The sequence below is a fragment of the Macrobrachium rosenbergii genome, chromosome 16 (assembly GCF_040412425.1).
Source record: "Macrobrachium rosenbergii isolate ZJJX-2024 chromosome 16, ASM4041242v1, whole genome shotgun sequence".
NCBI classification, from domain to species: Eukaryota; Metazoa; Arthropoda; class Malacostraca; order Decapoda; family Palaemonidae; genus Macrobrachium; species Macrobrachium rosenbergii.
The window spans coordinates 2,501,427-2,517,564 of record NC_089756.1 but is presented as its reverse complement, the minus strand read 5'-3'; the positions used below and the strand labels follow the sequence as shown (position 1 = coordinate 2,517,564).

The 16,138-nt window shown below is 46.6% G+C and overlaps 1 protein-coding gene across 3 annotated transcripts in view; it reads right to left on the bottom strand.

Annotated features, from left to right (window-relative positions):
- CHORD (CHORD-like protein) overlaps positions 1–16,138 on the bottom strand; it is a 251,789-nt gene that overhangs the window by 94,231 nt on the left and 141,420 nt on the right. For all 3 annotated transcript variants that reach the window (XR_010855603.1, XM_067118301.1, XM_067118302.1), the window contains exon 6: positions 8,501–8,686. Coding sequence is in view for 2 of the 3 variants with exons in the window: in XM_067118301.1 (XP_066974402.1) it covers positions 8,501–8,686 (186 nt within the window). In the remaining variant the exon portion in view is untranslated. The remainder of the gene's footprint in view (positions 1–8,500; positions 8,687–16,138) is intronic.

The window sequence follows — 16,138 nt, the reverse complement described above, 5'->3', positions numbered from 1 at the left end:
CGCGGTAACTCGGCTGAAAATCTCAGAAATTCTTGTCACCTTGTCGTAATTTTGGCACCGTTTTCTATTTGGCGTTATATAAAGTGTTATACATGAAAATGTGCACAATTTCATGTAGAATACAACAGAAAATAACTCATGGTTGTAGCTTTTATCAGTTTTGAAAAATTTTCATATAAATAACAATAAATAGAAAAAATTCGACCTTCGGTCAACTTTAACTCGACCGAAATGGTAAAAAACTGCAATTGTAAGCTAAAACACTTACAGTCTAGTAATATTCAACCAATTACCTTCATTTTGCAACAAATGGGAAGTCTCTAGCACAATATTTCGATTTATGGTGAATTTTTGAAAAAAACTTTTTTTTACGTCCGAGCATTACGAATTCATGCATCATTTTGTGATAATATTTTCTCTGTGTTGCTTTGATCGTTTTACAATTTGTTATATACCAAAATCATCGCAATTTAGTGTACAATACAACGAAAAAAAATAACTCATTAGCTTTGACCGTTTTGCTCACAGCACGATTTGTATACAATTATATATGAACATTTTTTTTTGCGCTGTCATATATTCCAATATTTATATATAATAATGATATTTTTTTTCATCTCTGATGGTTGCATACTAAACTTCAAGCAATGAGAAAGAAAGGAGCCAAAAATGAACTCTTAATCTTAAAAACTAAGCGTGCTGTGATTTTTTGACAAAAACTTTTTTTCCGCTTCGGTGCTAACTCCCGAACGCCGCCGGCATACGGCAGACACTTTTGTAAATAGAGGCTCGGCGTTTAAGGGTTAATGTTATCTACATTTTTCAAAAACAAATAGTCTTTGAACTGACTTTTTGTTGTGGTTTCCATAAGCCAAGTCTTCTCCATTATTTGTCTGTACGACATTTCTGCTGTTGGATGCTGATTTAATAAATATTTTTCTAATTTTAAGGCTGAAATACTTTGGTCAGCTTCCATGGTTAGGAATCTTGACCAACTTCCACTCCCAAAGAGGGAGTCAAAGTGAGTCAAGGTTGGGTCAGGATGATATTTACAGTACCTCTTTTGGGTTTTTTCTGCACTGGAGCATAGGGTTCCAGTGTAATTATACCAGTAAGTTTCTTGGATTTTTCCAAACAAAGGTTGTCAGAGGAGGTTCCAGCGGTCATCAACTGTGCCGAGACTGTACCATCAAAGGGACCAGGGGGACTTAAATCCTTGTGGTCACTATTCATAAAGATTGGAAACAAAAATAAATAAATACATAAATAAAGAAAAAATAAACCTGAAAGCCTTAAAAACACATCAGCCTTTCATGGAGTTTATTCTTCCACCAATGGCACAAGTGAGAACCAACTCCCAAATGTCCGCTTCCCTACCCTACCCCACAGGGGATGGCACAACACGATTAGAATGGCCCAAGTGTAACCCAAACCCGCTTGCTAGGACCGAGAGTATTACAAGAATACAATCATCCCCACCCTAATCATCTTATGGGCAAACTGGATAGAATGCCGAGAGTACTATCCCCAGAACCACTCACCACTGGAATCCGTGGTCCAGCCCTAAAGAGTAGCTCTGCCTTTGAGCTATCAATCAGATGACTCTCAGGTCCGAACATTATCCAGCAGTTGATGATCCTACCACAGTTCCCACTATTTAGCTTCGGATATATAACCATTCCCAGCTATATCTTTTCCTATCTATCAGGTCCAATAAATTTGAGCAAAAGTGGAAAATTCCCAAAAAATTAAACCAAACAAATATATAATTATATATGAGACTCTTGGACTCAAACCCGGGAACAAATTCCTGGGGTTCAAGAGCCCCCACACCACGCCAAGGTGTTCCAATATTGAGGGGGGATCAAAACACTGTTGATCACCTTGCGAATCAGACAAAACGGAGGGAATGTGTAAACGTCTGGCATGATGGAGCAGAAGACTTGAAGTTTTCTGTTGTCCCAAGTGGCGAACCGATTGATGGCAGGAAGCCCCCCCAAGCTCAAACAACCTCTCCATAATGTCTGAGTGAAGGGACCATTATGTCCCTATCACTTGATTCTGGCGGCTGAGCTTGTCTGCCACTACATTCCTCTTGCCTGGAATGTATCTAGCTGACAGCTCTATTGAGTGAGCTACTACCACTCGTGCAGCTGCAGTCTCAATTGATGCAGCGGAAGGGACACTAGACACCCCCTGCTTGTTGACATATGCCACTATTGTGTTGTCACTCATCAACACCACAGTGTCCCATTACTCGATCCTGAAACTCTTGGAGGGCCAGGATGGCCGCCTTGAGTTCCAGATGTTGATGCGAAGGTGCTTGTCATCTCGGTTCCACACTCCCGAAGTCAGCAACTCCTCCAGGCGTGCAGCCCATCCCTCGGTCAATGCATCTGAGAACCGAAGCATGTGGGGGGGAGTATGTAGGGATACTCCTATTATGAGGTTCCTGTCGACCATCCACCAATCCAAGTCCTGTCTCACCTCTTCCGATAGAGGAATGAGGAAGGACCGAGGGTCTCGAGACTGGAACCAGAACTCTTTCATTCTCCACTGGAGAGAACAAAGGTGAAGACTTATCCCGTGCGAATGGGCCTAAGCTGACACAAAGGTGAACACCTGCCTCGGGAATGGTCGAGAGCCCAAAGGAGAGTACCCTGAACTGGAATACCAATTCTCTGAGGATAAAGCGTAAGTACTTGCAAGAGGACGGATAGATGGGTGCAGGCAGTCCCCGGTTACTGGCGGTAATTCCATTCTGACAGTGTGATGATAACCGAAAATTACCAATAACTGAAAATCGGCGATTTTTTTTATCACTGCCTCTGTTCAGTATCTATTGGAGCCAATACCCAATTATCAGTGCCAATAAGGGGAAATCGGTGATTTTCAGCGTGGAAAATTGCTGATTTTTGTAACTAGACAAGCGCCGTAAACCGGATCACTGTTAACCGAGACCATCAATAACCAGGGACTGCCTGTATTTGAAAATATGCGTCCTTCAGGTCCACCATAAGCATGAAGTCATTCTCCCTGATGGAAGAGAGCAATGAGCGTGCCATTTCCATCATGAACCGAGTCTGGCAAATGAATCGGTTCAAGGGAGAGAGGTCTATGACTGGTCTCCAACCCCCCGAGGCTTTCTCTACAAGAAAGATGCGGCTGTAAAAGCTTGGGGACCGATCTAACACGACTCCTACAGTGCTTGTCTTCAGCATTACTTGCACCTCTTCCCTGAGTGTGGGATCCATCGGAGAGCCGGGAATGTTGGTAAGGAGACAGACCGGGTTGTTGGTAAGGGGTGGATGAGACTTGAAGGGAAGTAGACAGCCCTCCCGAATACATCAACTGCCCAGGCCTCGGCTCCATGTCGCTGCCATGTTGCCCAATGGCTTGACAGGCAACCCCCCAAAACAATGGCAGCAGCTGGAGGGGAACGCCACTCCCAGTACCTCCCTTCTTCTTCTTACCTTTGCCCCTTTTTCCCAACTGGAAAGAGGGTTGAAGGGGCACAGTTGCATGCCCTTCTTGGCAGAGGTAGAAGAAGGCTGGGTGTTCCTGCAAGTGCCCTTCAAAGCCTGGGTCTTCTTAGCGGTTGAGGAAGTGCTAGCCTGACCTGAGGGTTGGGCTGCAGTGGCACACAAAGACCCCGAGGTCTTGGCCATTGCCTGGTGGACAAGGCAGTTGTTGTCTTCGGCACATCTCTTGTCCACTGCAACATCCACCAACTCTCTAGGGAAGAGAGAGGCAGAACCCAGCAACAGTCTGTTCCTGAGGGTCAATGTTGACTAGGGCCCTACAGACCTGGAGATCCGATTCAGGGCAACGTCCCTCCTCTTCAGCACCAGGTTTGCCGTCTAGTGGTCCATGATCGGACCCAAGAAGGCAGCAACCTTGGATACTGTGAATGACCACAGATCCACCCAGGAGACTGCCTGGAGAGCCACCATAGTGGTGGCCTTCAGGTTCGCTGCCTCTTGCTGCGAGAGGGAGACCCCTTCTACAGCAAACTGCTGCAACGAGAGAACCGGGCCTAGACAAACCAGTCGGCTTCAACCTGTTTAGTCGGCAGAGACCCTTCCAAGCGCATGTAGAAGTGCTTCTGTCGAGGCAGAGGAGGAGGAAGGAGCTTCTCCGAGTGGTTCGATTGAAGTGGATTCTCCTGCCCAGCGACCAAGTTATTCACTTGATCGAGTACCCCCTCAGCGAGCACGGGCCATGACAGCCCCACCGAAGCTTTTGGTTCCTTTTTTGGACCCCAAAAAGATTTGAGGCATGAAGAACAATCCACAGAAGAGGCCATGGTCTCTTTCCCGAGATTGTGCTGACGAATCAGCGCGATGACCTCTGCAAAAGTCCTCTGTATCTCAGGGGTGTCCACACCCTGGGGAAGAGGACTCTCGAGTCCTTCCAGGGTGCGGTCCTCCCAATCTACTCTCCCTGCAGGAGGGAGAACCTCAACAGACCCCTGGGATCCCTCATCGACTACTTGGGCATACGACCAAGTCGGTCTGAGAACCAAACCCGGGGCGTTGGCCCTTGTAGCAGAACTCCAATAAGAAGGAGTGTTCTCATCACAGTCCCTCCTGTCCAACTCAAGCCTCCTGGTGAAGCCCCAGGAGGTTGAGTGGACAGGTGAGGGGATCAAGCACTCCTACCTGTCCTACTGGAAGAGCCAGCAGGAGATGCAGGCCACGGGTGGTTGCCAACCCACGATGGCAACGGCGGCACGGGTCTAGGAGAGCAACTACGTCTTAGCAAGGTGCTGTCCCAAGGAGAGCGGAGAAGTTCATGCAAGCGTACCTGAGCATTCTTCTCCAGCAAGCAGGGCCGATCACATGAATGTGAGTGGGGGATGGCCAGAGTCGAGTGCTCAAGCACCATCTGATGTGAACTTGTTCAGTCCTCCCAACGTGCCCCAGTCTTCTTCGAAACCTCCTGACGAGAAGATTAAATAGGGGACCTCCTCGCTGCATCTCCGAGTGCTCAGACCCTTGAGTCCGAAGCACTGGTGTGGAAACCTGTCCGAGCACTCAAAGTAGTACTGGAAGGAAGTGTCGAGACACCTGCATGTTTCGGCACTTTCTCTCGCTCTGTGCCTAAACCAGACTGGGGAGAGGACTCGCCAGTACTGGTTTGGGGTACTCAAGACTCCATGGAATCTCGAGCACTCGGAGTGACTCAACTCTGTCAAGCACCCAACACTCCCGAATCTCTTACACCTCTTGAGTGCCTGATGAAACTCGGGAAGAGACAGGCACGTACCAGTCTTAGAAGCAGACTTCTTCAAACTGGTTTCGAGTGCGCAGACCTTGGGGGCTCGCACACTCAAAGCCCCTGAGACACGAGACCCCGGTGGGGTACGTGAAACGGTTCCCGAGCCCAAGGGCCGGGGAGAGCCAACAAGAGATCCAAATCCTTCCCCTGTGGATAGAGGCAGCCCCTTAGAAGTCCCGTGGCAGGATTTCATGGGGGGAAGAGGAAGCCATCTACTTCTGCCGGAGAGCCTCAGAAGAGGAGGCAGCAACAGACGAAGTCAAAGCTGAAGATGAAGACGACGACGTTGACAACATCTTACAACCCCCCTTCTTCGTTTCTTCTTCGACATCCTCTTCAGGATGGCAGTCAGGTCTCCCATCCAGGCGCGAGCTGCAGGAACCACAGGAGCAGCCAGAGCAGCTGGGGTAGCAGGAGCATTAAGAGTGGCCTGGGCGGCAGGAACAGCATGTGGCCTGGGCGGCAGGAACAGCAGGAGTAGCTGGGGTAACAGGAGCAGCAGGAACAGCAAGCACAGTAGAGCCACTGGAACCGTGAAGGCAGGAGGCGGTAAGGACACTGTATTGGAGAGCAGGAGCATGGACAGCAGTCTGGTCCACCACAGTCGGGGTCGTCAAAGTTGGAGAGTGCGTCGACACAGTTTCAGGGACCTTAGCAAATGCTGTTATAGCTACCATAGTCATGGTGACAATAGCAGCAGCATGGGTGACTACCAGAACCTGCGATGCCCTCAGGTGTGCCAGGACACCCTGCACCGATGGAGTGCCCGAGACCTCCAAGGAGATCCATGCTTCCTGGAGCTCGACAGCTTCACGGTGCTTGCCACCAATCCCAGAGAAAAAAGCATAGTCGAGTGAGTGGAGGGAAACTCTTCTTGCTCCGAGGGAAAAATTTTCCCCTAAGAGCGAGTGGAGACCCTGAGAAGGGATCGTCTCAATCCCCACCCGTGTGGTAGTTGTTTTTTTAGTACAATAAGGGAAAAGTTTACTTCTTTAATTAGGGGAAATGTAATGGGTTTGAAAAACAAAAGAAAAAGTAGTGGGTTGTGTTGAAATAGGGTTTTGTATAAAAAGACACTGATTTGTATTTTTGAAATAAATAATCTTTTTACTTCTATTTATTTATTTTTATGTTTTTTTTAGTTTTTTTTTTCTGTTACAGGAGCCTGCTTTGAGCAATTTGTGTGAATAAGTGACTTCTCCCCATTATAAAAACCCTTATTTAAGTGCGAAAAGTACTAATTCAGTGTCTTCTGTTTACACATTGTTAGTGGATCTCATACAGACTTGAGTATTGAGTATTTTATTGATCTTTTGGACAAACTATCATTAAATAAGGTCTGAGCTTTGTTTCATGGCCAGCAGTATTAGTGTTGGTGTCAAGGAATACTGATACTATGGGTATATGTTATTCTATTGATAAATTTACTCTGCTGATTTGGATTAAAGTCCCTGATGTAAAGGGCAAGGTAAATGTGAACATATTATTATTATTTTTATATTTGTTCCGCTATATTTAATCCCGGTTGTTGTATGTCCATGTTTCTGGTTGATAATTATTGTTGTGCTGGACTATATCTTATTATTGCTATTGATAAGCATTTCTCTTTGTTTGATTAGAGAGAGCCCTATTGTTGTATAAATATGTGTTCTCGTTTGGATTACTGACCCTAAGGATGAAGGGGCATATAAGCCTACATGATCTGTCTGATCCATTTTGTACATATTGCTGTACTATTCTCTTATATTGAATTGCAAGTAGAAGCTAATTCTTTTGAAATAAAAATTTTGTTGCTTGTGTTTAGTCCCTAATCATTAAGTAGTTGTAGAAAGTTGATGTGTGACTGAGTGTGTCTGTGGTAGTTTTTGATATAAAATTTGTTTGCATTTTGCATTGTGTGTGTACATTGTGTGTGTACAGTAGAAACCGCCTGTATTCGCATTCTCATGATTCGCAGACTCACCGACCGATTCGCGGATTTCTCTATGGAACGTATATACACAATATTCGGGGAAAATTTGCCTATTTGCAGTATTTTTCACTCAGAAACATTCACGGATTACTGTACAGTATTTTCATATTTTCATGACTGAATGCACTTTTTGTGATAAAATTATAAAAATACTCTGGTATAGCATATTTAAAGGGTTTTTTTGTGTTTGAACTATCAAAATAGTTAGTTCTAAGTGTTTTTATAGGGGTTTTAAGTATTTGAATACGGGCGGTTTACTTTACATTTGAATACTATGGTTCAAATTTTGGCCAACCAGTGTTGTAAAGGAGCCCAAAATTCCATTTATTAGTTGTAAGTTAGCTATAAAATAGAATAAATTAATATTAAGGAAAATTTAGTCTGAATAGCTGTACATATTTTCACTTGAAACCATCTGCCCTTGCTTTATCTGTCATTTGGCCCAACACCCCAACGATCTTCACCTGACAAAGCGAGTAAAGATGAAGGTGAGACAGCCAAGAGGGGGAGTTCTGCAGGAGGGAGAAATGAGGAAGAAGGGTTAGCAACCAAGGGTGTTGTCAGGGGAGTATAACCTTCCGTTGATGCCTTGGCAGCTTTCCTCCTGTACTGTTTCCTTCCTGTGAACTTTGCCCACTGCGCAAGCCACCAAGAATGACACTCAGCACATGTGGATTCAGGATTACAGACATGCCCTCTGCAACTGGTGCAGAGGACACAAGGATCAATGTCAACGGAAGAACGGGAGTGGGTACAACCCCTGCCATCAACGCCAGGGCACATGCGCTGAGTGACAGCCTTCCTTCCAGGCATAAATGATTTGTGGGTTTGCATACTCATAGGTCAAATCAAACACACAAGCTCATACATAGCAAAGCAAAGCAAAAGAAAAAAGAAAGATCCCACTGGGGAAAAGAGCAAAACGGCGATCAGGGCAGAGAGCAAGCACACACATCTACATAGCACAACGGCAGAAAGCGGATGGGAATGTTTGCATCCGGACGGTAGTTAACCATCTAACCACCTTGTTTAAAAGCTTAACAGTCGTTCCAGCTTCACTGAAAGTAATTTCCTTACAAAAAAGACTGAGGGTTTGTATATTGTGTAGGAACAAAGATACATTTCTTGACTTCTGTCACTTTGATGTAACAACCACAATACAGTAGCGTACAGTAGTTTCAAAGCATCAATAATAATTATCTGGTTCAAGTACAATCATGGACAAAGTTTAACTGAATATCTACTTACCCCAGTTAATTCTATATCCAGCTTAAAAATTTGTGCATCTCCAAATATTATGTTAGCGTTTAAGCGTATTGGATTGGCATCGACAAATGAATTTGCACTGTCGCTCAATTTTGCGTAGATAGAAACACACACGTGAGATCCTGTTTGATGCCAGTCGTATCTGCATGCTGTTTCCTTGGCTCCCTCCTGAGAATACAATAAACATTATCCAATCATGGAACCTAATAAATGGTAAACCAACTCTAAAATAAAAAAATCACACTTATTAAAAGTAAGTTGTATTTTTCCTAACTATACAAACCTAAGGTCCTTTACATTAGGAATTACTTTCAGGCACAGGCTGGAAACGGCAGTTAAACTCTTGAGCAAGGTGGTTAGGCAGTAACTACCGCCAGGTAGGCGGGAATACCCGCCTGCCCGTATGTAAACATTCCAGTTTGCCTTTCGGTCCAGGTTCAGATTGAGGGGTGGCATGAGGTGGGCATAGTATGCAATGTAAAGGACCTTAGGTTTGTATAGTTAGGAAAAATACAATTTACTTTTAAAAATTGTGATTTGTTCGACATGATATACAAACCGTCAGTCTTTTACATTAGGAAGACTCACTGGTTGGAGGGAGGAATCTGAGTGAGTCTCCTGAACTGACTGGAGTTCTGCACACCTGGGCTACTCCTCCTGGTCAAAAGAGCGAGGAGGAGTACCGATGCCTCTGACATATTGATTGGAGTGTAGGAACTGCAAGATCAAACGTCAGATACTGGACCCTTTCGCATGAGTGAGGAAACGTAACTCCTACGAAATAGGCTGGAAGGATCTAGAGTCGGAGGCAGTAAGGGAAAGCAGAGATAGGGTTCCCTTATTGCCAGTCTCTCCTTCCGCCCCTTGCTAGAGGAAGGAGCGGAATTGCTTCTATGATTCTATAAGAAACATAGAACAGGTGCTTGATGTGTAGTCTTACCGCATCAGTGCCAGTTCCAGCAGCTATTGGTTCGAGTCCTATTCTCATTCCCAAGGAGAAGTTGGAGGACGGGGAAGGAGGAGGAAGAGAGGCCAGTCACTCGGAATCCTTCTCACTTCCAGAACCAACATCTTACGCGAGATGGTACTCGTCCTCTTGAAGGAGCCGGGTAAGACAACACAACTTGTTGAGCAGCCACCACACAGCCAAGGAAAAAGGGTTCCAAGGGCCTGTGGGCAAGACCGAAGGAAGAAGACAAGAGTGTGGTCTGAGAGACCATGTCTTGCTTCCAGACTGACAGAAACTTCCAGAATGCGAGGGATGGACCAAGCCATCGACTTTGTGAGCTCTCGGGTGGAAGGTACCGGTATCGTTGTCGTCAGCTGCCAAATACCTCCTTTGATCGCTTCACAAAGTCAGGAGGAAGATGTGTCCTTAGACACTTCTTCCTTGGGAGAAACAGTACTAGCAAAACCGTTGACGACATCCAGGTTAGGAATGTCGAGCCTTTCGGAAAGTACCACAGCTCCCTAACAGGACAAAGTAACGAATGATCTGGATCATCGACACAAAGTCCAAGGAGGAGGGGATCAAGAAGGACTCGAACCCAACAGTAGATGCCAATGGATTCGGAGTCCACCTACGACATCCGAGAAAGAGTCAAGGTATGATCCCCATCCCTGTTCTTCCATCTTCTACGCCAAGGCCAGGGTAAGATAAGAGATGGTCCTAAAAGGGCATATCTCTATCCGACGACTCTCGTAAGGCGCATGCAGAGCCCGGACAGGAACCCCAAACAAGAGTCAAATGCCACCCAGGGAACAGTTTCCTGGGACAATATGACTGAAGAAGCTTCTCGTCTGTACCTAACTCTCAACTGAGGAGATGAAGGCTACTTCAGATAGAAGACTAGGTCGCAAGGGCCTACGTTCTTCACAAATGAAATGGAGAGAAGCAACCCTTGGCGGAGAACACGAGGAAGTCCAGACTTGATGAGCGACTCTGACCTGAGAAGAAGTTCCAACAACGACACCACCAGCGAAGACGGATCCAGTCCCTGGGACAGTGTTGCAGAGGACTTCAAGGGATATCCACCTATATCCGTTGCCGCTTGGCAAGAAAGCCTGTGCTTGCAAGGAAAGCTGTTGCAAGGAAAGCTGGAAAGTCTCCCAGTCCTGAACACACAGGGATGTACTGCCTCAAGAACTGCTTCTTGTGTAGCTGCTACAGGAGGTTGGGTCAAGCGGAATTCTTCTCGATGCCTTGGCAATCAGGTCGGATGAAGGTGAAGTCTTCAAGTATTTGTCTGTAGCTCGGGGTGAGCAATGTTTGTGAACCCCTAGCGAAACAAATACGGAGGGAAAAAACGTCGATATCGAGTTTTCACCAAAAAGACAGCATGCCTCACCGGAGCGGGCCCTGGTCTGGTATGAAGGAGCGAGAAAAAACTACCGACTTGTGTGCAGGGAGGCAACAGAAGGACGGTAGGGATTTCTTAGTCGAGCAGTCTCTGCATGAATCTTCGTGAAGATAGAGTGAGCAGCATGTTCCATCCTGATCACTAAAACCCGAAACCAGGTTTGCCTACCAATACATCCCCACCAGGAATGCATCTGGTTAACTGAGCTGTCGAGTGTGCAGCAGAACAACACTCAAGTACCTACAAATGTCGAGATGAAACAGGAGGAAAAAACGATTGCCTCTTGTTTGTTGACAAATGCCACTACTGTGGTTTTGTTGTTCAACGAAACCAGTGAGTGCCGCAAAACCAATCCTGAATTCTCGGACAGCCAAAAGGCTGCCTTGAGCCCAGGACGGCGATGAGAAGGTACTAATCGTCTCGGTCACACAAATTCAAGACAAGGCCTTACCAGTGTGCGCCTATTCCTCAATCTGTGAATCCATAAGTAGACACAAGATGTGAGGGGAATATGCAAGCATATTCGAAGGTTCCTTCAATCAAGCATTAGCCTAACTCTTTCCTCATACATCGAAAAGGAAAGAAGGACAGAGGAATGGAAGCAGACTTCCATTCTCCATCATGGGGAAGCTTCTGCAAGATGACAGGGTACCGAGCCAATTAGCTCTAGCCGGGCTGGCATTTCCCGAATCAGGAGCATGGGAGAGGGGGGCAGAATGGAAGTTCAATGGAAATAATTGCCAAGATCTAAGGGAAATAGATACTTCTCCTGAAGGAATCCATTCCCAGGTCTCAGCCATCTTGCCGCCAGTTCCAGAGACTCAATAAGTATCAGCAGTTGCGATCTTCGTCTGAAGCCTAGGACTTCTTAGCTAAGGAGTTGAGGGGGGCTGGCTTGAACTCAAGGTCGAGTTGAGATGACTAAAACCCAAAGTTCTTGGCCATTGTCCAAAGGACAAGTCGGTGCCCTGGTACGAACTTTGATTACCGAGGTATCTGGCAAATCTCTGAAAGAGAAAGGCAGAACCAAGTAAAGGTTCGTTCCTAAGGGTCAAGCCAACTCGGGACTTACGAAACCGGAGATCTGAATTGGGACAAAGTCCTTCTTCTTAGCACCAAAATTGCCCACAAAACTGCAGTCGGCAAGACCCTCCAAGGCAAGAAGAATTCATATTCTGTCAAAGCTGGGGGGGGAAAGCTTGGTGTCTCAACCTGAATTAACTCCTTTGAAGAAAAAAATTCATCAGGCTGAGAACGCTCTCGGAAGCCAGGACCGCAGCGATCACGACAGGAGAATGCGAATCGGTCCCCGCCCAAGGGCGGGAAGAGCCAATGAGAGAAACTTGTCTCCTGGAAGAGAGTCAGTCCCTTAGAAGACCCGCAGGACTCCCGAAGGGAATCTCTTCCCTGCTTCTTCTGATGTTCGAACCGACAGGATCAAGACACCAGGCTGGGAACCCGACTGAGCACTGGCAAGCACTCGGGGAGCGCTTGCGGTGCAGGCAGGAAGAGGAGCCGAGACACCTGGGTTTCTCGGCCCTTTCTCTCACACTGCTACTGAACTGGGCCCAGGAAAATCTCTCCAGACCAGATCGGGATACTCAATATTCCATAGAATCTCGAGCACTTAGAGAGGCTCACGAACGAGCGCCCGAAGCAGCCCCCATCTTACAGGCGGAACCTCCAGGGCTGGGAACGGGATCGCAAACCGAGGTCTGTGTGCCCGCGGCTTCCTAAACACAAAACCCACGGCTATGTGAATTGGTTACCTAACCCAAAGGTCGGGAAGAGCCAACGAGAAACCCACTGCCACCTCGGAAGGAGACAGTCCCTAGACGTCCAAGGGCATCAAGGGGAAGAAGCAGCATTCCTCTCCTTCGGCCAACGGAGGTCTGTCCAATTCTCGGGACCCCCTTGGACCTCGGGAGAGGAAGGGAAGACGCAGCAGAAGATGAAATCGAAGATAAGATGAAGAAGACGGCAGCTACTTCCACAGGGCAGCTTCCTTCACCTCCACTCTGACATCTACAGGATGGTGGACACGAAACATCATAACCTCCAGGGTAGTCCGGCAGGAACACAACGGACGTGGCACAGGACACCACCACCAGGAGAAGCCGCAGGCATGATCAGGACAGCCGATGCAGGAGCTACGGCAGCAGTTCAGAAGGCAGGAGCTACTGCAATGGCCAGGAACATCACTTCAATAGGGTGACTTCCTTCATCTTCATGCCGACATCTTCTACAGGATGGCAGACATCGTAACCTCCGGGGCAGCTGGCAGGAACACAACGGAAGTGGCCCCAGGCACGACAGCCAGCAGAAGCGGCAGGCATGATCAGGACAGCCGATGCAGGAGCTACGGCACAGGTTTGGAGGGCAGGAGCTATTGCAACAGCCAGGAACGTCACTTCCACAAGGCGACTTCCTTCCCCTTCATGCTGACATCTTTTACAAGATGGCAGACATCGTAACCTCCAGGGCAGCTGGCAGGAACACAACGGAAGCGGCCCCGGGCATGACCACTAGGAGAAGTAGCAGGCACGATCAGGACAGCCGATGCAGGAGCTACGTTAGCGGTTCGGAAGGCAGGAGCTACTGCAATGGACAGAAATGTCACATGAAAGTCACCAGCAGCAACAGGAACGATCAGGGTGGCTACGGCAGGAGACCAGGAAGAGCAGCCCAGAAACTCGTCGAGTTGACAGGAGCATAACACAGGGAACAGCAGGAGTAGATGGACCATAGGTACGCCGGAGGCAGTGCAACAGCATACATGAAGACCAGCAATGACGGCGATCGATCCACATCAGCGGGAACAGAGTCAGAACGATCCCGACGTGGAAATATGTCATCTAACCAGGTATTGTGGTTGATCCCGAAGCAACACTGAATGAATGTCGGGACTGCTTCATGCGAGATATCCTTTGATATATCCAGCCAACTACTGCTGTGTCTGCGATGCTCACTGTCAACATGAATGAAAAGCAAAGATGATTAGTAGAGGGAGACTCCTCTCACTACAAGGGGAACTGCCCTACGCAGCGGGAGAAGGTACTCTAGAAGAGGTCGCCTGATCGCTCCCTGCCCCTGGTCTTCGCCCGACGAGCGAGTGAAGAGGGCCAAGGAGAGAGATCTACCAAAGAGGGGAAGGACAAACCTACGAGAAGAGAAAAAAGGTCGGAGGGGAGGCCACCAAGGGCGCTGTGGAAGCCGAACTCACCGACGATGGCCGCAACCTGTCACCCGGCCCCCAGTTCTCCAAGCACAGGTGGCGAGCAACACTCAGCATAAGTAGGAAGGAATTAGTGATGCCCTTTATACACGGAGGGCGGAAGCCCAAGAAGGGAATGAACTCTTACGTCCCGATCAATGTAGGGGAGTGAAGATATTACGTCCCAAACTATATCTCCGAATGTACAGGGGCGCCATCAGTATTTACATAAAGGGCTGCTGGAAGAGAAGCATTATCACTCGGTTACGCTTCTCCAAAAACGCCCTTGCCCATCAAACCCAAGACACAGCGGAGGGGATGACGGCTTATGCAACGTTATTACAAGTCATGGGTTTGTATTAATAAATATCAAACACACGTATATATAAATAAAAATACAGAAAGATCCCACCGGGATAATAAGAGCTTAATAACAGTCAGGCAGAGAGAACGAAAACACGTCAGCAACGCATGACGGCCGAAAGGAAACTGGAATGTTTACATCCAGGCAGGCAGGTATTCCCGCCTACCTGCCGGTAGTTACTGCCTAACCACCTTGCTCAAGAGTTTAACAGCCATTTCCAGCCTACGCCTGAAAGTAATTCCTAATGTAAAGGACAAACAGTTTGTATATCGTGTCCGAACAAATAAAAATTCTGTGAACAAACAGCCAACTAGGTTTTAAATACATAATATAACACACAGCAAGGCTACTTTACAAACATTCAATGTCCAAAGATTAAAAAAATTACATATTTTTAAAGTTTTATATATACTTACTGAGCTATTACATAGCTAACAATTTCTAGTATCGGCAGCTAAAATTTGCAACTGGCGGTAGCGATTCTTTTGTTTTGGTGTAGGTGACTATCCCCACCCACTTTCGGGGAAGAAGATGAACAACTGAGCAAAGAGCTTCAATTTGTTTTTGCCATTATGTCCATGCGAGGTGAGGAGGGTGGGCTTCCATTTCATAATTACTTGGTAAGTATATATAAAACTTTATTTAAAAAAAGGATTTTGACAAAGGAAAAATCTATTTCTGGGGAGAGACCTGTGTCACCCGGTGAAATAACCATTCAGCACTTATTTCTAGGTAAATCTATTGCTAAATATACCAGAGAAAAGCTAAATGCCAAGCTGGAGTTACTACCGCCCGTGCGAGCTCCATGAAATGGAGTCGTGTATGAGAAAGGGTGAGATTGTCACAATCACAGGCCTCCGCCCTGTAAACATTCCCAATGTCAAAAGTCCCACCAAGTGAGGTGCCGATACAAACCCCGCACCGGGCTCGCGGACTGTAAACAAAACCAGCGCCACCTACATTCCATGTTAGCACCCCCATCCTGGAATGGTATTTTATCAAGGGGGAGAAAAAGAATCAGAGGTGGGTCACCGGGTGACACAGGTCTCTCCCCAGAAATAGATTTTTCCTTTGTCAAAATCCTTTTTCTGGGTTATCCGACCTGTGTCAGCCGGTGAAATAATAACAGAGAAACAAAATACCATCCTGAAATAACAAAAGAAATTTGTAGAGGAAAGAAATAAAACTATCATTCCACAGGAGTTTTAATTATCCAAGTAGCAAAAATATAGGTACTTAAATATATTATATAGGTACTTAAATATATACATAGGATTAATGTGGGGGAACTATGTTCCACAAGACAAAAGAACACAAAAACGTATTTAAATGTAAACATAGGAGACAATACAACACTATAACATGGTCAGGAGACAGGCTGTGAAGTATGCCTGACCTGGAGGTGATCGAAAGGGAATAAATGAGGCAGGTAGGAGGGAGGAAAGTGACTGAGTACAAGAAAAGGAATTAAACAGAGGGAGGAACAATGTTTCCTGCCGCCACTGTGGTGAACTTCAGAGCTTCTAGGGATTTCAAATAGTGGCGTTTGAAAACTACGGGAGACTTCCACCCTGTATATTTTGTAAGATCCTCAAAATTCATATAATGAAAATAATTAGTGGAGGTGGCCACCGCCCTAATGTCATGTACTTTTGGAACTGAGTCTGGGTTTGCTTGTTTAA